We start from the raw sequence: 21223 nt of genomic DNA on the forward strand, positions 1-21223 counted from the left end.
TAATCGTTAGTTCTGGACTTGAGGACTGCTGAGATTCCATTCTTATGGAAGAAATCGTACAATTTTAGGTTTAATTAAATCAAAACCAGGAGCTTTTCGGCTTATGCAAAATATGATGTTTGAAGGTGTGATGGGTGAAGGTGGTAGAGTTATCTTTACACAGTTATAAATAAATACTTAACTATTGTTCCTTTACTATCACAATAGCGGATTAGTGAACAAGGCACCCGTGAATCTAGGCATAGGCAGTTTGGAAGCTAAATATATTTATTATGAATCTAAATTGATTTGACATAGTTATTTATTTTTATATTTTAATTATCTCAATTACTGAAGTTTAGCAATTATTGCATACTGGTGATCATCAGTAATTTCAAAAACAAAAACTAATATTCACTAGGTACTACATATAATTTTTTTCACAAAATTAAAACAACTAATACTAATAACTATGAAATGATTGAAGCTCTATGTAATATTACGTATAATGATATTAAACAAAACTGTGAACAATATTTTAAAAAAATAAAAGAAAACTGAGATCACCGAGAACTGAATCACTGCAAGGTCTGGGCTCGAATGAGCTAGATACAAGGTTACTCCATCACACTCCCACCACTGCCTCTTTATTGGACATCCCCAATCTCGCACTACTCAGTGATGGAACAGCTAGCTAATTGCTGGGCCAGAGCGGGTCTCTTCAGTGTAAAGGCTCTCTATCTATTACATACTATTTACTTTTGAAAAGTGGGCCAGAGCGCAGTGGGTGGCGAGCTTTAGGCAAGGAAAATATTTGAATAAATAATTTACTGTTATGCATTTTTTTTTTCAACTGTTTCCTAAGAACAAAGCTTTCAAAGTCTACTTTCTTAGCTAATGAATTTTCAAATTACTAAAAATATTGTGTTTTTTTTTTGTTTTAATTTTAAGGTTATTATTTTCTTACCTTTTATTTAGCACGGAGAAATCTGTTAAAAAATAAAATAAAAATATTAAAGAAATAATTATGAATGTAATAATGAAGCAAACTCATCAAATTCAAGTAGAAAGAACATATACTTTCAAACTTTTCCAGAATAGTAACAAAAACTACAATACCAAAATATATAAACCATAATAATGAAATAATTATGAGAGATAGTTGACCGTGGATGATAAATGAGGAGAAGATGGTTGGGGGTGCGGTCAATGAAACACAAATAAGTATGATTAACTTATTTTAATGTGCCGACATTTATACATATTTACGACATATGTATACATTTTATTTCCCGCTTCTCTCATCACTTCATTTTATTAATTCTATTTTGTAAAACTATTCATTGTATGTGTAAAATTATTTTGTTTATACTTTCTTTTTATATTTTTTTATTTTTCTATACTTACTGTGGTTGTTATCTTGTTTTGTTTTTAGCCCTGAAGAAGGCTAGAAACTCTAACTAACGTCGGCACATTAAAATAAGTTAATCATACTTATTTGTGTTTCATTGACCGCACCTCCAACCATCTTCTCCTCACATAATAATGAAAAATGTAAATGCTTTTGAACATCTCACAATAACACATACATAACATAATATAAACATAAAAGAAGAAACAATATAGACCAAAATACTTGTACTCATGATCTTTGGTTACAGATTGCCATGGGGTTAATAATCTATTTGTAGGAACTTGTAGAAACCATAAAAGGAAAAAACACTCACATAATAGTGCTGTCAAATAAAGAAAATAACTAAATAAATATACATATATATTATTACATGCTGGAACTACAAATTTAAAAGCATAAATGAATACATACGGATCTTGGGGAGTTGATGATCTTGGTACTTCAGAAATATGACTTTTGTTTTCATCTTGGTCCTGGAATTAATAAAACTTTCTTGAAATAACAGTGCGGAATGAATTTATAGCACAAATAATAAACTATAATAATTAAAAGAGGAGAAGATGGTCGGGGGTGCGGTTAGCAGAAAAAACACAAATAAAGAAAAGAATATTTATTTGTGCCATTTGGCCATCTTTCCTCTTATATATTTATGGTCAACTATCTTCACCTCATTATAATAATTAAATTTTGGATGACAAATCAATATCGATAGAAAGACTAATATGATTCTAAAAAAAAAAAAAAAAAGGAAAAAGATTTTTAAACAGAAATTGTATAGAATTTATTAGATGATTCAAAACTACTGACAATCATACCTTAATTTACTAACAATTTCACCAAACCAATTCAGAAATATTAAACATTGGGGTGCTTCTGAAAAATGCTTACTGCCATTTGATAGTAATAATCTTATTTTACTAAACAATAAAATAATAGAATGGGCCACAATAATTGCGATCTAATAGAGAGAATATTGGCAAATTATATTAGTGAATAATATTATTTTTATTCTTCTTATTTTATACATAAGAATATTGGCGTCCTGAGCAAGAATGTGAACTATATGTTAATAAATAACAAAAGTTAAAACAAGGAAAATGTTCATGATGGCAAAACATCTTAAGATAGGATAGATATTAATATTAAGGTAACCAAAAATACTCCAAAAGGGACTTCTATACTCCTTTTTCTTGAAGCATACTACTATTAAAATCTGCACTCTTTTTGTGCTTTATTGTTATTTTGTATTCCTAGTATTATAAAAACTAACAATTATTATATGCAACCTTCAGTGAGTTTGTGAGGTAAAGTTGTCTGTGATAATTTCATTGACAATTTTATACCACTGATAGAGTCTGTGAGCAAATGACTCAGCATATTTTGAATTCAAACAATTAGCACAAGAGATAGTATGCACGTCATCAGGTAGGCAAATATCCAGAACAAATGAATAATCATGTCATTTCTCTCAAACTTGATAGAGAAAGAGAGTCTTTGCAGTTCAGTCATTACTCATTATTGAATAAGAATTGGTAAATTATAAATATTAAAATGCATAATAGATAGATGGCACAATTAACAACATAGAATCAATATAAAATTACATCACATTATAAAAAATAATTTTATTTGCATATCTAATTAATTTTAAGAAAATAATTATTCATGCACTCCCTCATACATCATGCCCCAGCAAGAATAGTGACACAAATCAATAATTAGTTAATTATATCTTGTGAATGAAACTCAATAATTAGATAAAAATCAACTTGGAATACAATAAAACTTAGAAAATAAATTTTAAAATATTTTTAAGAGACTTACTTGGAATCCACACACAAGACTGAAACGACAAGAAACTGCTCGTAGATTCCGATTGCTACAACACTTACTTGACAAACGCTCTAAACTTCCCATTCATTACAAAAAATTAGTATACACTTCAATAATCAGACCAATTTGGACATATGGAATTGAGCTCTGGGGCTCCACCAAACCATCAAATTCTTCCCGCATCCAATCGTTACAATCCAAAATCCTACGTAAAATCGTTGATGCTCCTTATTATGTCACAAATAAACTCATTCATAAAGACCTTAACATCCCATTTGTTGCAGATTTGACCCAAAACAGATATGCGTCTTTTTATTCCAAACTCCTTAACCATCCTAACCCATTAATTCTTAATCTTTCATCCTTAACAATCCCTGATAATCCTCCGAGGCGTCTGAAAAGAAGATGGCCACGGGACCTTCTAGTTTAAATTAATGTTTGAAGTACCACCAATGGGTGGTTCCTTCCCAAGATTTTCAAGTGTATATGAAACATACTACATATTTACCTGTTGTATTATTTTGTGCAGTTGTAAATTACAATAAATAAATAATAAAAAAAAAAAAAAATATTTTTAGTTGATTTTATTGTTTTACTGTAATTATAACAATAGCTGTGCCTCACAGTTTAAATTTGGTTTGTTTCATGCACATGAGGACTAAATAATCAAGTACATCTAAAATTTAAGTGAAAAAAACAAAAGAACCAATAAGTAAAAACTTTTAACTTTACAGAAAGTTTGGATACTTAATACTATTGGGTTGTAAAATAAGTTCGTAGCGTTTTTCAATATTTCTATTTAATACTCTGTGTATATAAAATCATGTTTACTTGGTCAATAATGTTTACATATACTAAAAAAGGGTTAGGTAAGGTGCTTTTATGCATCAGTTTCAACCGAGATTCCTACTCTTTAAGTGGTATTTTGCTTGTTCAAAATAGAAGAAAAAAAAATTCATTTTTGTCATTTAATGATTTTTTAATTTCTGAAATGCAAAATTCACTGCACAGGCAGTTAAAAAAATTTGCAGTGTGTATGGCGATGATGCATTAGGAGAAAGCACTGTCCCTAAGTGGTTTTCTTGGTTCAGAACCGGAAATTTTGACTTGGAAGATGCAAAGCGCTTGGGTAATCATTCAACTGTTGATGATGACCAAATTCACGCATTGGTTACAGACAGCTGCCCTCACCCTACAACACGGGATATTGCAGAACTGTGCCCAGTTGGACAATTAAAGGCAGCGGTTGAGCAAAAGTTTTCAGCATGAGCTAATTGTTTTCATCCAAAGGCATAGTTTTCCATCACGATAACGCCTGTCCTCATGAGTCTTTTCAGACCCGGCAGAAATTATTGAAGTTTGGCTGGGATGTGATTCCCTATTCACCAGACTTTGTCCCAACAGGTTTTCACTTATTTCGGGTCCTGCAATACTCTCTTAATGGGAAACACTTTAATTCGCTCGAGGACTGTAAAACACACATAGACCAGTTCATTGTGCAAAAATCTGAGAAGTTCTGGGAGGACAGAATTAAAAGATTACCTGAAAGATGGCAACATGTAATAGATCTAAATGGGTCTTGATTAAAAATATTTACAGGAGTCTAAAGTTTTTATTGAAATCACCAGTAAAAAATGCTATAAATTTATTTTATAACCCAATAAAAATTTTTTTACAAACATTATAAACTCACAGCTTAGGAAAACCAACCCAGAGAAAAACCCTTGCCAAACAGTTAAATGACTGATAGCAAAAGTAAATATAAGTGAAATGACAGTTTCTCAACACCTAAAGACTAATGGTAAAGTAAAAAAAGTAGATCTATGGATATCATAAGAACATAATAAGCAATAGCAGCTGAAGCAGTATGAGACATGGGTTCCATATGACAAAAGACGTGGGGGGTCAGGCCAGGAGTTAAATATTGATGAAAGACTGGGACAAATTCCAAAAACCAAATTTTCATTCAAAAAAATAATAGATTTCTGTGTGGTGATCAATGGCAGGAATAATTCATTTCTACTTTCTACCCAGAGTTGGAACCAGCACATCTTCATCATACTGCAGGAATATTGTCATAATGCATCAAAAACAAAAAATGCGTCAAAAAACAACCTCCATTGGTTAATCGGAAGAGACCTATATTCTAACACAAGACCAGACCTCATGTTTCATGACAGGTTGTGAAGAAAGTAAATGAGCTCTGTTACAAACTCCTTCCATATCCTTCTTATTCACCAGACTTATCTCCAACAGATTTCTATCTGTTTAGAAATTTGGGCAACTTACTTAAAAGTAAAATTTTAGAAAAGATTCTCAAGTCAAATACATTTTCATAGAAAAAGCATTTTCTGACTTCATTTCTTCACAAAATCTTTCATTTTTGGGATTAGAAAAGTTGATGACACGTTGGAGAAAAGGTATCGTAAATGAGGGTAAATATAACAGGATGAATGAAAATGTTCTGATGTCTAAAAAAAAAGTTGTTTTACTAAATAATCTTTCCTGTGAAAGAAAACTGACATTTCATAGAGAACGATCCAATGTAATATGTGATAGAATATTATTACAAAGAATCAAATATACATATATTTATGAATAAACACAAAGAAGTAAAGCAGATAGTGTTAGGAAAATATTAAGGTATTAGTGATTAATGAATGTTACGTACGTTAGCAGATGCCGAGTTTTCATCTGCAGATAGATATACAGTTCTCCTACTCCCTGGATTTCCCAAACCCAAATCTACCTCTGAAAACAAACATGGTGATAAACTAACCTAAATTCAAATAGTTACCTGGTTTGAAAATTTACTTTAGCAATGAACAATATAAACCATTTATTATCAATCCAAAATGATTTAATGAAATATAAAATAGAGAGTGGTTAATGCATTAGGTCAAATTTTAATACGTTTACTAGGGGATAATGAAGAAACAACTTTAAATGAATTTACTAGTGAAATATGTGAGTTGAAAATAAAAAAATCTCGAATCTAAAGGCAGAGTAATGGGAAATAAGATTAAGTATAAATGCTAATGATATTAGTCATTCAGTTAGTTTTTTAACAGAAAACTCTCAAACCATTAGTATTAATTATAATATATAAATTATTTAAATAATATACAGCTATCATTATGTTTATTGAAACTATGTTAATAAGCATTTCATTAATATTAAAAGTGAAAAAAAAAAACAAGTTTGTAGATTACTTAAAATATAAATAATATTATCTTTGTAAAAATTAGAATCGATGGAAAATATAAATTTTTTTGTACCAATGATGTAAAAAAATATGTTAAAATTACCTTGCCGATTTCTTCCTTCTTCAAGACTAGTGTCTGAATCAGTACCAGCTCCAACTGTACTACCTCTCCTGATGCCGTCCTCATGCCAAGAACGTCGACTCTATTATATAAACATTGCACTTAATTCTTTTACATTTTAATATTTGACAACAAATTATATGTGAAAATTCATTACCTTACTAATTAGATCAGAACCAGCTTTTCTCACTCTTCTAACTAAACTTGCCCCAAAACTTTTTCTAAAAATAAAAGAAACTTTGAATCAATCATATATCCTATAAAGTTCAGATTACAAATAATTATAAAATAAAATAATTTTATGGATATGTACCTGCTTAAATATAATCTGTTTGAATGGAAAGTAATTTATTCATTTAATATACAAAAAATTATAAACAATCAGAATACCCCAGCCATAATAATCTGAATTTGAAAGTAAACTATAGTATCACTATTAAAATTGAACTCCTTTAAATGACTATTGACCCAAAAAAATGTTATTTTGATCATTCATTACACATATTTTTTATTCAAAAATTTAAATCTTGATTCTAAAATGTTTGGAAATAAATAAACTGCTTACTTTTTTGAAGGACAGCTGTCCATTTTCCTATATTGTTCCATTATCTTTTCCTCTAACTTTTCCTTCTGGCGGCAGAGATTGTTCAATTTGTCACTGCAAAAGAACTATCACTATTAAGAAGAAGCAAATCAACGTGTCATATAAGTTTCTGAGTTTTTAAAATCCTTTATAGCTATTATAAAAAAACTTATATTATATAAACTTTGATTATTTATACAATTTCTAGAACATTTAAATTAAATTTTCTTTTTTGTCTTGAGTAAATATATGATTAAAATTAATATTATAAACCTCATTAAAAACAATATACTTTTTTACTGGAATAAAATTAAATGTTATTTATAATGCATTAACAGTTGTTCGGCATATTTCATCTAATTTGATGATGACAAGTTCATAAAGCTTTCAGGGCTTCTTTCAGGAAACAAACTCATATTCAAGTGTTCTTTTTAAGCCTGTTTATCATGAAATCACTTTCTGATGATAAAGCACAGACAGCACTGCAATAAGTGGTAGGCATCAATCCATGAGTGTGGAGTAAAAGATTGTATTTAACATAGACGAGCCAACAAATCAAACTGCACTTTGACAGTTCTGAGGTCATAGTGGCTGACTGTAGAATTAGTACCTCATTCTTGAGGTAGAAGTTTTAAATCCAGCCTGTGGAGGTTGACTTATATTATGTGACAGAACCACATTATAAATCTCTATCTTCATAGTCCGATCAGAATAGACTGGTAACTAGCAGGATAACCAATGCTTTTTCTGACCTAGTTCGTCTAAATAAGAACATCTTTGCCCTATCTCAACATGTGCAGAGTATTGTGTAAAAAATATATATAATTCTTAATAAGAGAAATATTGTAATAAATGAAACGGCTTTTATCAGAAACTTCTTGATACTTTATTTCCTAAAAAAAGAGAAAACAAAAATACAATTTGAATACATAAAAATATATCTTATAGATGTAAGATAAAAAACAAAAACAAATATAAGAACAAACTAATTATGATTAAAAAAAGAAATATATATATATACAAAGTTACAGCCTTAGCGAGATGTCAGCTGACAAAGGCCATATCAGGTAATTAATATAGAGGTACAAACTCAATAAAAGTCAGCAATACCTCCAGGTAAGACACATGAAACAATGAGAGAGAAAAACTGAATATCTAATTATAAGTCTCTTCTCGTGGTTAAAGCAAATTGTTAAAGGTAAATACCCTTATTCGCACTTATCTTCTAAAGCTTTTAGCGTTTAAGTTGTTGGCCTGATGTGAGTAGCCTGAAGTCCGGAACAGGTAATTTTATTTCTGTAGAACATGATATGAGAAGCAAAAAAACATGAGAGAGGTCACGGACGTCCTCATAGTATGGCCGATTTATTGGGAAAGAATGATAATAAAACAGGTATAAAGTTGCAATGGTAAATAGAACTTTTTGTTTGAAAGAGGATTAAATTAATATAAAATTTTGTTCAAAATTTTAAATTAACGACATTCCGCCAACTGGAAAACAAATCAAATAAATAATATTAACAGAATCTTTCTTGTAGCACTCTATACATATTTTATAAAATATGTTGATGTAGCTATCTTTACATAGTGGATATATTACTAAGTTGCAAAAATAAAACTCGACCAACGAAATTTTTACTAAAATTATCACAAGGTTATTAGTAAATTCAAATCATTCATAGCTTAATCATTGAAACTGATTAAATGATACATAAAGTAATTCTCGATATAAATAATAATTACCATGATCGAAACATAAAACTGAATGTTTCATATAAAACAAGTATAAAGTTGTAATGGTAAGCCGGAATTTTTGTTTGAAAGAGGATTAAACAAAAGAAAATCATTAATCCTCCATTATTTTCTTAGAAGATTAAAGTCTCTACACTTACGTGAATATTTTTTCTTCCATATGGTAATGTTCTTTATCTTCAAGTGAATGAGTTAATAGTTCATGATATTGACCTAGAAGAAGAGTAACATGTTCCATTAGAGATCTTCTATCTTCTTCAAGATTTGCTTTAACTTGTTTCAACATCTACAAAATATATGACTTTTAGTATGTAAATATGAATATAAATTACTTTTGTATAGTTTCTGTAATCATATCAACAAGACGAACTAATTAAATAGAAACATATTAACCTCACACTGACTATGCAACTTCGAAATCTGGATCTCAAGAGTTCTTATTCTTTCAGACATCACATGAAGTTCTTCCCTTAGTTCATCACTACGGGCTACTTCGACCTTCATATTTTTATATTCTTCTTGAGCTGTCCTATATTCAGTCTTTAACTTTTCACTAGCTGTGAATAGATTTCTGAAATCTTCCTAATAAAAAAGATGATAAACAAGTCAAATAGGAAATAGGGAAGAGAAATCAATAGAATTTCATAAAATTCGATTCACATAGCTAAAAATAATATAAAAAATCTGGAGCAGAGCAAACATGACACAACTTTCACTTAATTCCCTGTTATTTGTGTCGATTTTTGAAATTTAAATAGTACAAAAATAGTAATGTTGGTTTTTCCAGACTTACAAGGTATCATAACTTACTTTTCTTAATATTTATTATTATTTCTATATAAGAAAAATATAATCCTATAAAATATAATAAGTTTACACAGTGGGTATATTACTAGGTTCCAAAAAAAAAAAAAAATGACCACTTATAGATAGAAATAAATGGTCCAAGTAGCAATAAAACTTGACTAATAAAATTTTAGCTAAAATGATCACAAGATTATTAATTAGCTTAATCGTTTATAATTGATTAAATGATACATAAAGTAATTCTCAAAATTAATAATAATTATCATTTTTGAAATATAAAACTGAATTATACTATAAATTACCTTCAGTTTTGAATGTTCTCCTTTCAGACATTCTGCCTTTTCCCTAATAGATCTAGTTTCAGTTCTTCCTTCTTTAATGGCAACCTTGAGAGTATCTCGTTCACGAGCTAAAGTTTCATACTCAGTTGTCAAACCTTCATGAAGGCTTTGAAGCGTTAACTGATCAACTAACATCTGATGCTGCTCAGAACGAACACTTTCAATTTCTTTTTGTAACTGTAAAAGCAATGCATAAAACACATGTTACAATGAAGTTGAGGATTTTATATTTCCAACAAATAACCAAATTTAACATCAAACAAAGTTATAGGCAGTAATATAAAAAGGATAAAAAAAAAAAATTAAAATACGTTTTTATACTATAGAGAAGTAGTAATTAAACCAACATTGTAAAATTTTAATTTTGTTGTCAGAGCTTTTATATGAGAACTACTTTTAATTTTTTTATAATTCAACAAGAGCAATTGAAGGAATGAATTTTGTGAGATGGCTAAACAAGAATATAAAGCAGTCTGAAGCCTGAAAACAAAAATTTCATTTATCAAAAAGAAAAGATAAAGATTTGCTTTAGTATCAAATAAGTTTTCTGAAAACATATAGTAGGTCTACCAGAAAGTTTTATCTGTATTTTAGAATAAAACTTGATGCTGTTAAGAACAACCAAGAAAAAAATTTTTTTTTTTACAATAACAGAGATTACAGAAAGGCTCGATTCAGCTAAAAAAAAAATTCGGACCATATACTCAAACTAGGTATGGAAATATAAGAGATGAGTGCCAAATCATTGCACGCCACTTGAGTGCCAAATCTATGTACATCTCTGCTTGCACAGAACAAAATGAAAACCTCTTTAAACTGGATAATATCTGGGGATGAAAAGTAGATTACCTACAAAAACATTGTAAGGAAAAAGGGCATATTTCGACCTTTAAACTGAAGTTGATCCTGAGTTAAGAGAATGTTGTTTCATGATGGGACATTTGTGGACCAATACTTTTTTAGAAGTATTTTTTAGAACAAGAAGCTAAATTCAGAGAGATAGTGTCAGCAATTGGATAATTTAAAAAAATAGCTCCAAGAAAAGAGGTCAGTGATGTTCAATAGGAAGGACATCGTACTGATTTATGATAATGTCAGACCACATACTGTTTTGGACACTCATCAGTAATCTCCAGAGCCAGGCTGGGGAATCCTGTCACATCCACCATACTCCTTGGGCCAAACACGCTCCAATTATCACTTGCTTCTGTCCTTAAAAAATTTTTTGTGGGGGAAAAAAAAAGAACAAAGAAGATATCAAACAAGCACTGTTTCAATTCTTTGCCTCAAGGGATAAGGCATTTAAATGGCAAGAAGTCATAAATAATGAAGGTAATTATTTATATATTATTCAAGGTATTAAAAATTGTTATTTTGTCTTATTTTAAAAATGGACAGAACTTTCTGGTAGACCTAATATATAAAAGATATTTTTAATAAATAACTACCTACCTACCAACCTACACCTTAATCATAACCTTCATTTAATCTTTTATTATTTTCCTTGACTTCAAATATTTATCTATAATAAAGAAAACATGGCAATGACATCAATCTTAAAACTTAGTTGAGATGATGGCATGTTAGGAACTAGAGAAGGAAGAGTAAAGAAAAGTGCTAAAATATTTTTAGATCATTTTGAGATATTAGAAAATAAAGAAAGATGGTTCCAGAGGCATGCTTGATGAAAAATACTAAATAAAATCTTTTTAAAACATTTAAACCATTAAAATCTTTTTGAGGTATCAGAAAATCAATGAAAGATGATCCCTGGGGTATACTTGATGAAAAATACTAGAATACTTTTAGATCATTTCGAGGTATCAAAATTTCAATGAAAGATGGTTGAAGAAAAAGTTTTCACCAATTTTTTTTCCTTTTTCGTATTAATATTTTGGGTAATAGTTTACCTCTGCTACCCCAAAAAAAGGCGGGGACAATTACTTCTTGACCAGACTGTACAAACCTTACAGTACGACTTATTACAGTGTAACAAAGCCCACTCAACAGGGAATTTTTTCCTCTAGATGGAATGGACGTAAGAACGTATAACTAAAGGAGCAAGAAAAAGTTCCTATTTGAAAACAATTAAAAAGGAAACAGTCTAATTAAGTTGACTTATATCCAAAGAGCAGATTAAGAGTTATATGTCAAACCTCAGAATTATACCTATGGGGAAAATTAGGACATTATTAGACATAGAAATATGGGATCATTATACGTAATTTGTCAATTATGAAATTTTATATCCCCCCTCAAATAATTGTAGTGACATCCTATATTTGCATATACTATATACGTTAATGTGTATATAAGTTCTTTTTTTTTTTTTTTGTGTAAAATTAAAACATTAAAATGTATATTACCTATTACTAAGTAATATCAATATATAATATCTAATATTTTTATTTTGTAATATCTGTAATATTGCTATTTTGTAAAATGTATTCTAATATTAAATATCTAATACTGAAGATTGTCTGATAGTAGGGTTTCATAAGGGAAAAAGTACAAGATTCCGAGAGTAATATCGGTTGTAAACATCAAAACTATTAAATGTCCAAATTTATAAGTTAAACTTTAACTAAAGCGAGAAAGAAGTAAGCGTGAAGGGAAAGAAATTTTCCCTTTTAAAACACAGTTAAGATTATAAACTAACCTATATAGTTATCGACGTACAGTCTGGTCAAGAAGTAATTGTTCCCGCCTTTTTTGGGGGAGCTGAGGTAAACTATTACCATATTTTGACCTTTTATTATTGAACATCTAATCTTCATAACACAGATAATGAGAAACATTTTTTTTGTAGCTGTTTCTAGGAAAACTATAAAATATTTAAAAGTTTGATAATTGTGGTATAAATCTATTATACCTCTTCTTTTTCAGCAGCTAATTGAGAATTAGCTAATTGTAAAGCTGTGTGCTGGGACTGAAGTGAAGCAATTTGAGACTGCAGAGTGGCTACTTCCACTTCTAACTGAGCGCTCTGTTCTGGGCTTGTCTCTTCTCTTGAATCCAGTCTTTCCCTAACTGCCTTCAAGATTTCAGGACATGACAATATTCTGCAATGAAATTCTGATCAATCATTTGTATCATAAATTATTAACATCAAGGGTGATTTTTAATTTTTCGTGAAGAAAGGAAAAGTTGATTATATGAGTACAGAAGTTGGAAATGCCAACCAAACAGAATAGGGTTGTAGCCGAGGGTGTTAAGGGATCACCGTAACATCGAGTTTGCAGCACCACTATTTGAATCTGGCCTGAGATAACTTTATTTACTTTTATTACAAAATGAAAACTTGACCTTTTCACCCCATTTACCAGAATTAAAAATTACCATTAAAAAAAAAAAAAATCAAAATAGGAAGTTAACTACACTAATGTAAATTTAGCATCCAAATTGGATCACCAAAATTCAAATTTGAAATAACTGTTATAAAACATACATTAAAAAAAATTGTTAAAATCAAAGTATGTACATGCCAATAAGATAAATTTCAGTTAAGAAGGTATGCATTTTTCACCTTAAATGTAAACAGTTTAAATTACTGATTTAAGCCATTTATAGGTGACATTTTTTATATTGATTTGTGGTTATTTATTGGTGATATATAACTACATTACATCCACTTATTATTGTGTTCATGAAAAATATGATAGTAAAAAGTCGTTAATTATTTGAAAAAATTTTACCTATCAATAGCAGCTTCAGGATCTGAGAGCTGATCAAGCGCAAGACCTAATTGCTCCAAACTCGTTTTAAGACCTTGGGTACTCAATTTTTCCGAAATCAGTTCCTTTTGTAAAGCAGATAATGTAGCTCTATCAATTTCATAACGGCTTTCCAACTCTCGAAATTCTCTTTCAACTTCATGTAACCTTAAAAATAAATTTTAAAATAACATTCATGAAACATTATCTACAATTGAAGAAATGAAAAGAGAAACAAATGAAAATCAAAGAAAGTGAATAACTGGAAGGGATTTTTTATAGCATTACCACTATGGAACTGTGCTCAAAGCAAAACACAAGAAAGTAGTAGGGTAGTGATAGGACTAGAAAACAGGGTGTGTGTAGTATGTGTTGAGCTTCAGTTTTCAAGTAATGGAATTTTTGTATTTTTTATGGTGAATTCTCATAACATCACCATGGTAGAACCCTTTTAATTCAACAAACAAAATTTTGTTATAAAAGCTTTTATATCCTTTTTTTTAATGCAAAATGTCCGGATAATGTTTATAGAGGGCAGCTTTGGCTTTAGATAGCACATGAGGCTTTGTCCAACGATTGACATGATTGCTGTAGAAAATCCATCTTTGCCATAACTGAGACTGGTTATTTTATTCAACAAAACCCAAAAATTTTTGATAATTTTTCATTCCATACTTCCATCTTGGAACCTATGTAAAAATGTACATATCTTTTTTAAAGTAGAGGAAATTTATTAAAATTTGAGCGCTGTACGTTTAACAGGACTAGGTATATTTTTTCCAAAAATTTCATTTTTTTTTTAAGTTAGAGAAATAACAATTTTTTTTAGTTTATTTTGGCAAATATCAAGAAAACTACCATTCCTAACAAGAAAATCATTATAAACTACAATGAAGCAAATTTAACTAGCTTCTCTTTGAGTACTTTTTGATGTTTATGCTTCCTATATATAGTTCCTGAGATATTAGACATTTCTCAAGATGACTCATTTTCAACAAATGTACAATATGGACAAAATCATGCAAAAATATTTTTGCATGCTGCTCTAGAGTGATAAATATGCCTAATATTAATCTGGATTTTCTTTCCCAGGAAGTTATTTGTAATAATTTGTTAATATGATGAGGTGAAAAACAACTTCCATTTAGAACACATTACTTACTATTCAATATTTTTTGTATGACGTTTCGGGTTTACCCCATAGTCATGTACTTGTATCCTACAATTGCAATAATTAATTTAATATTATCAGCAATTGTTTCTATAGATTATATGCATACAATTAAAATCTAGTAATCTATATTTACCTCTTCAAAAAACTGGAAACTAGGATTAAACAACAAACTAAAAACTGCAAAAATATAAATTGCACACCATTGGCTAACCACAGCATAACGTTAAACCATAAATTTAACTTAAAAAATCCCACAATGATAGATATAATGAAAAACACTAAAAGCAGAAGGATTATAGAAGAGATTCACATCTAAAAATATCAATAACACGGTAAACTATAAAACAGATACAATAAACTTAATTACACATTATGCAGATATAATAAATAAGCTGGGCTATAAATAAAGAATCAGGAAAAAAATTAAAAATAAAATTATCTCATTTAAAAAGCATAATTTTAACTTAATAGCAAAATGTATTAAATATAGACATATCAATATTAAGGAGGTAAAAAAACAGCACAAAGGCTTATTGATATGTCCAAAGAGATAATGCCTCCTAATATAGTATATTGCTTTGTGCTAAACAGACAAGTAAATGCATCAGTAGTGAAAGACAATAATAAGGCAATATAGTTAATATTAAATTATATGTATCTACATGACAATATTTCATAATGAAATAGATGTAACTGACAAAATGAGGTAAATATAGATAATAAGATTTCAATTGAATACATATAATTTATAGAAATAATTTTTGATAATATTAAATTAATTGTTGCAATAGAGGGATAACAGTACCTGAATATGGGGCAACCCCAAAATGCCATACACAAAATATAGAATAGTAATGTTTTATAAATGGAAGTTTTTTTTCACCTCATCATATTAATCAATCTAATATTAATCATACTTCACTAACAGAGTGGATAATCAATTGTTGATAATTAAATCCATTAAATAAATCCTAAGTAAAAATAAAGTCATGATGCTAATAAAACTAATAATTAATAAGATGTTGCATTACAGAACAAAATATTGTACCCTAAGACCATTTTCCAACATTGTAGTGTTTGGGAACTCAACTTATTTCCATAAGACAACAACAAATTTGTCAATATCGTCAATAAATTTGTCGATAGTGAATAAAGTTCATGTTATCATCCTTTTTTATATTTATCATAATCTCCTACTTTATCTGCAAAAATAGCATATTTTCATAGAACAAATTTAAAAAAATAAAAAGAACATGGTCCGTGTGTGGTCAAAATAACTCAAATAGTAAATAAACTATTTATTTATGAGACAACGTTCATCAGGGCTAAAAAAGATACAAACAATGTAGTACCAACTGTAGTATAAAACATTATGTAACAGAATAAGAGATAACATGAAATAAAAGTGAACTAAGGTGTGGATAAAAATGGTGTAAAAATGTATATAAAAATGAACAAAGTGAACCAAAGAAAGTAAAAATAAGATGTACAGTGAAAAGTATAAACAAACAACTATAAAAAATTATTTTGACAGCAATCTTCCCTTTATTAATTACACAAAATCAATCAAGGATCTTCCAATAAATTTAAACTTATTAAAATGTTGGCATAGTGCATTAGCATTAGCCTAAAGCCTTCCTCAAAAACAGTTTGTTTACTTCAAAATGAATTTTTGTGATTGGTTAGATAGTTTCTGAAATTAGCATAGTTTAACAAATAAACTCTTAAGCCTTATATAAGGCATCTGGCCTGTTTTGAACAGAGTAAAGGACGGCATACCACAAACCCTCAGTGGTTGCAGTGCACACATGCCAGAATAAAAAAAAAAACTCGAAAAAGAAAGAAAGGATAAAATATAATATCTACCTGGATATCTGATTATTATTTTCTTCTATTTGTTTGGACATCTGAAGCTTTTCTTTGTTGAGATTTTCGACATCAAACTGAATTTTATCAAGTTCATCTCCTTTAACCTGCAAATATTCATTATTTAAATGAACTTTCATTCAAATAAAAACTCTATTTCTCCACTTTACTTACAAATTTTTACTAGGCCAGCTCAATTAGAAGGAAGTTTATCTAACCCAACCACCCTACACACCATAAGAATTGTATAACTTGAAATAAATTTTTAGTCGGATTAGGTGATTATGAAAAGCAGTTAAGATGTATTTTTAAAAAGTATTAAATAAGGCAAAAAAAAATATATATAAAAATAAGGTCAGACAATATTTTTTTTCTTTAAGCATAAATGTGTAATGAAATAAATTAATGGCTTCAAGTTACTGATTATATTGCTGAAAAAATCTAAAATTATAAAATGCTAATATAGTTTAAGTAAGGTAGCAGCTGAAGAATCATCATAAAAATACTTTCTACATACATAAAATATATTTAATACAACTTACTGTTATAGATTGCCTGAGCCTGCTGACATCCCGTTCCAAAGCAGCTACTTTAGATCTAGCCTCATTTAGATTTTCTTCAGATTCTTCTTTTAGTTTTGCTAATAATTCTTCAGTTTCAGTAAGCCTGCATTCAGATCTGCACTTCTCTCGCTCTAATCTTTCAACATCTTCCACTCTTGCCTGTTGGCATCAATAGTTAACTATGCATATTAACACTTTGACTGTCAATACAAGATAACCAGTAGTATGTGCTAGTGTATAGTTTCTGTTTTTGCATCAACTAAGAGCTGCCTTAGTTTTTTTTTTTCTTTTTTTTTTTACATGCCATATTTTTGCAACAAAGAGTTTGTTTGCCCTATTGTTGCAGAAAACTGCAAAAATCTGGGAAATAAACAAATAAGGAGATAACTTGTATAGAAATCCTAGGCAATAACGTAAACAATGAATTTTCTCATAGTTGGCAGTCAATGTGTTAAAAAACAGCTAAGATGGTGAATAACATATTTTTAGGGCCTAAAATTGGGAACCAACACCCAACTACAGTCATGTACTTATAACTAATGTTTTACCTAAACATGTATATTTTTTCATTAACCATAAGGTTCAAGGATGATAAAACAACCAAGACAAGTTTATGTTTGAATTCCATCGAGCTCAAGCAATAATGTGATTTTATACATTTGTATCATAAGATGAAAAATGAGTGGGTAATTCATCAAGAAGTAATACATTTTATTAGTAACTGTATTTTTGTCATAATTAGGATAAATTATTTTAAATTTGGTTAATAACACATTTTTCACTTATACTTGATGCTTTTCCATTTTATCCAACAAATACCCAAGCATACAAGTATAAAAAATTGAACTCACATAAGTAACAATCTTACAGTTACATAACCTACTCACCTTAGAATGATTATTGAATGAAGTAGTTAAATTTTGATGATTTACTATTATCGGAATGAGAAAATAATAGTGTTTACCTAATCTATGAAAATAATGAAGGAACAATCATGATGGTTATGAACAAAATAATTTTCTTGAAAATTTATTAGCAGTTTTCTGAGTACCTAAAGTTATGTTACAAGTTTCTTATAAAATATAAAGTGATCAATATAAATACATATCATATATTAAGGTTTTTTTTAAATTCGTCATTGCTGTTTTACCTGTAAATAAAAGGTTTAACTTTCTAAAATTATTTTCAGTCGACAATCCTGAGCAGTCTTTTAACATTCTCAAAATTCTTTTGTTTTCATCTCGTAATATGTCTTTAAAACAAATAATCAAAAAAGCATACTTCAAAGTATGAAATAAGTTTCAAAATGAGTCATAAATATTACTTAATTCTGATCAAACTCTACACAGATATAGAAATCAGAGCAACCAAACCTGAAGCTGATTTTGTAGCGAATCCCTTATATCTTGCATTTTCTTTGTGTCTCTTTGAGCATTTTTAACGGTAGCTTCTAGATCAGTCAAATGTGAGACTAACTTTCTTTTACCTTCTTCTAATTCCTCTACCTATAATAATAATAACAAAATATACAAGAATATTAACACAAACCTTTAAGTAACTTTAGCATTCTGTTATTCAAATAGAAAATGATGGTCTAATATAAATAAAAATAAAAATGACACATTTTTTTTTTCTCATATTCAATGAAAATATATAAAACTCTCTGAAATACCTTTACTACTAATTAAATATATTTTTGAATCATTAGAATTTGTTTTCCTTGATGTCTAAAATGTAAATTTAAGGAATTTTTTTTTTTTCATTTTGAGCATTAAAACAAAGCTTTAATCCCTTCCTAACACTTTATTATTGAGGAAGTAAAAACTACCTGAAGAGAAAGTTTCTTTTTCTCCTTTTCCAATTGTAAAACTCGTTGGTTGGTTTGGCTTAGAGCTGCCTCTTGAAGAGATTCAACAGTAGATGCGAGCCTTCTGTTTTCCAATTCCAGCCTTAGAGCTCGGGCTTGGGCATTGCTGCTCAGTTGCTCTGATAAACTGTTGTCACCTTCATTCACTACAAAGTATGTAAAGTTAATAGAGTAGGATTATATATTTTTAATTTATATCAATCAATACTAAAACTTTTAAAAAATACTGAAGTAAATTTCCATTGTTCATCATGATCATATAAGTCAAAATTAAAAAAACAAAACATAAAATAATACATTTAAAAGAGAAAAATGCTTCTCACACACATATCTATTAGCTTTTGGGGTCTCTTTGAAATGGCGAATGCCAATACTCTACCACCTACAATTGGCCCATTCTTCGAAAGCTTTCTCATGCAATGACTGCCTTTGGTAGCCCTGATCCACACCCAGTCTATTTTGTTGGATGACCTTTGTATTCTCAAGGAAGAGTTTTGTTGACCGCAACTCTCCTTGGTCCATTATGATACCCACATTTTTCTTTGGATTTATTGGCAAACCAATCTCTGGGAGTGCCGAGGGCAACCACAATCTCCGGGAGTTCCTAGGGCAGCCAATCTCTGTGCTAACTCATTTACAAATATTCGATAAGTTGTTAGGATAAATGGTAAGACACTAGCGGGGAGACAGTGCCAGAACTACTAGGGTTCAAAATGATTCATTTTACAATTAAAATAAAATAGATTAATTTATATAATTTTTTAATAATTATTAGTACTATTATAATTTGTTTTTGTAGCATTTAGATAAAGGAATAAACGTTTTTAGAGGGACCTTACAATCAAAGTCCTGTAGCTGAATTGGGGCATTGGTCTGATTATCCGCCTAAGTCTCAAAAACAGATTAGCCATAAAGATGGTGCACTGGGAAGCTGGTGAAAGCAGCCTAAGAGGAAGACCACACCTATACAGTTTGTAGAATGTTAAGGACCTAAACCAGCTTGGTGTTCAGAGATGGAAGTACCACACTCAGAACAAGGAATAGAATACTGATGTCGAGAAGTGTCAGAAGATTTTAACTAGTCCTTAGAGGATCGTAGAGCAGCATAATAATAATTAAAATGATATTTTAAATACATTGGTTTTACTGGTTACTGAACTTCCTAGGAGGTTCAGGGGGAGCAAAATTAACTAAATCACAAAGTTAAATAGTTATTATTATTATTATTATTTTTTTTTTACAGAAATAAACTAATACAAAAATTTAAACTTGAGATAGACTCAGACTAGAGACCGTATTAGTTAAAATAACTTGATACAGTTAATGTAAATCCAAATTTACAGCATATGTGACAATATTAAGTAAGTAATTACCACAAGTTTCAAGATGATCTATATCAATCATTGAATTATCTTGATTAAATGATTTACTGATGAGTGCTAGTCTAGCATTCTCCTCTAAAAGTGTTTGAAGTTTTTCTTGAAGAGCTTCTCTTTCCTTTAAAAAAAAATTGCATTAAAATATTTCATTTTAAGTGAAGGAAGACAATTTAAACTTGTATCATTTTCAGAAATTAGAACTTACAAGGGATAAATCATTAATAGATTGTTTCAGTTTTAAAATCTCTTGTTCGAGTTCAGTAGAAGCTTCTCCTCGTGCCCTCGCCCTTCCGAGCTGTTCCTCCAGCATCTCTCTTGTTTCTTCAAGAACAACATTATCTTCTCTAAGTTCTTCTACCCTTGACCTATAAAAATATTAAATTTATTACATCAACATCCACTTGGAACAATAATTTTTCAGAACCTAACTAAACAGCGACTCTTTTCAAAACAGTTTTAAACATTCAACAAATAGCTAAGCGATTAAAACTGGCAATAAAAGGCAACATATCTATTAAAAATTTCTTTCTTTCAAACTTCAGGAATATAAAAAAAAAAAATGTTCATTTTTATACAAGCCAAGATGAATTAATAAAAGTAGATTATACCCAATCATATTTTATAAT

At 29.3% G+C, this 21223-nt stretch overlaps 1 protein-coding gene and 1 long non-coding RNA gene across 4 annotated transcripts in view; one reads left to right on the top strand and one right to left on the bottom strand.

Annotated features, from left to right (window-relative positions):
* Positions 1-21223, bottom strand: part of Girdin (protein girdin) — a 35872-nt gene that overhangs the window by 8117 nt on the left and 6532 nt on the right. Inside the window, exons 9-25 of one of the 3 annotated variants that reach the window (XM_067046872.1) lie at positions 20803-20962; positions 20592-20715; positions 19180-19364; positions 18725-18856; positions 17331-17510; positions 16789-16895; positions 13731-13916; positions 12908-13097; positions 9997-10212; positions 9281-9469; positions 9028-9173; positions 7118-7210; positions 6710-6773; positions 6535-6634; positions 5898-5977; positions 1805-1866; positions 947-968 (exon numbers count right to left, since the gene is read on the bottom strand). In XM_067046872.1, the coding sequence (XP_066902973.1) occupies positions 950-968; positions 1805-1866; positions 5898-5977; positions 6535-6634; positions 6710-6773; positions 7118-7210; positions 9028-9173; positions 9281-9469; positions 9997-10212; positions 12908-13097; positions 13731-13916; positions 16789-16895; positions 17331-17510; positions 18725-18856; positions 19180-19364; positions 20592-20715; positions 20803-20962 (2233 nt within the window). In that variant the 3' untranslated portion in view covers positions 947-949. The remainder of the gene's footprint in view (positions 1-946; positions 969-1804; positions 1867-5897; positions 5978-6534; positions 6635-6709; positions 6774-7117; positions 7211-9027; positions 9174-9280; positions 9470-9996; positions 10213-12907; positions 13098-13730; positions 13917-16788; positions 16896-17330; positions 17511-18724; positions 18857-19179; positions 19365-20591; positions 20716-20802; positions 20963-21223) is intronic. The other 2 variants (XM_014426866.3, XR_001343725.3) reach the window with 2 other exon arrangements.
* LOC136795639 (uncharacterized) overlaps positions 15549-21223 on the top strand; it is a 6696-nt gene continuing 1021 nt past the window's right edge. Inside the window, exon 1 of the long non-coding RNA XR_010843275.1 lies at positions 15549-15628. This is a non-coding gene — a long non-coding RNA (uncharacterized lncRNA). The remainder of the gene's footprint in view (positions 15629-21223) is intronic.

The sequence above is a fragment of the Halyomorpha halys genome, unplaced genomic scaffold, assembly GCF_000696795.3.
Source record: "Halyomorpha halys isolate HHAL.00 unplaced genomic scaffold, Hhal_1.1 Scaffold599.1, whole genome shotgun sequence".
Taxonomy (NCBI): domain Eukaryota; kingdom Metazoa; phylum Arthropoda; class Insecta; order Hemiptera; family Pentatomidae; genus Halyomorpha; species Halyomorpha halys.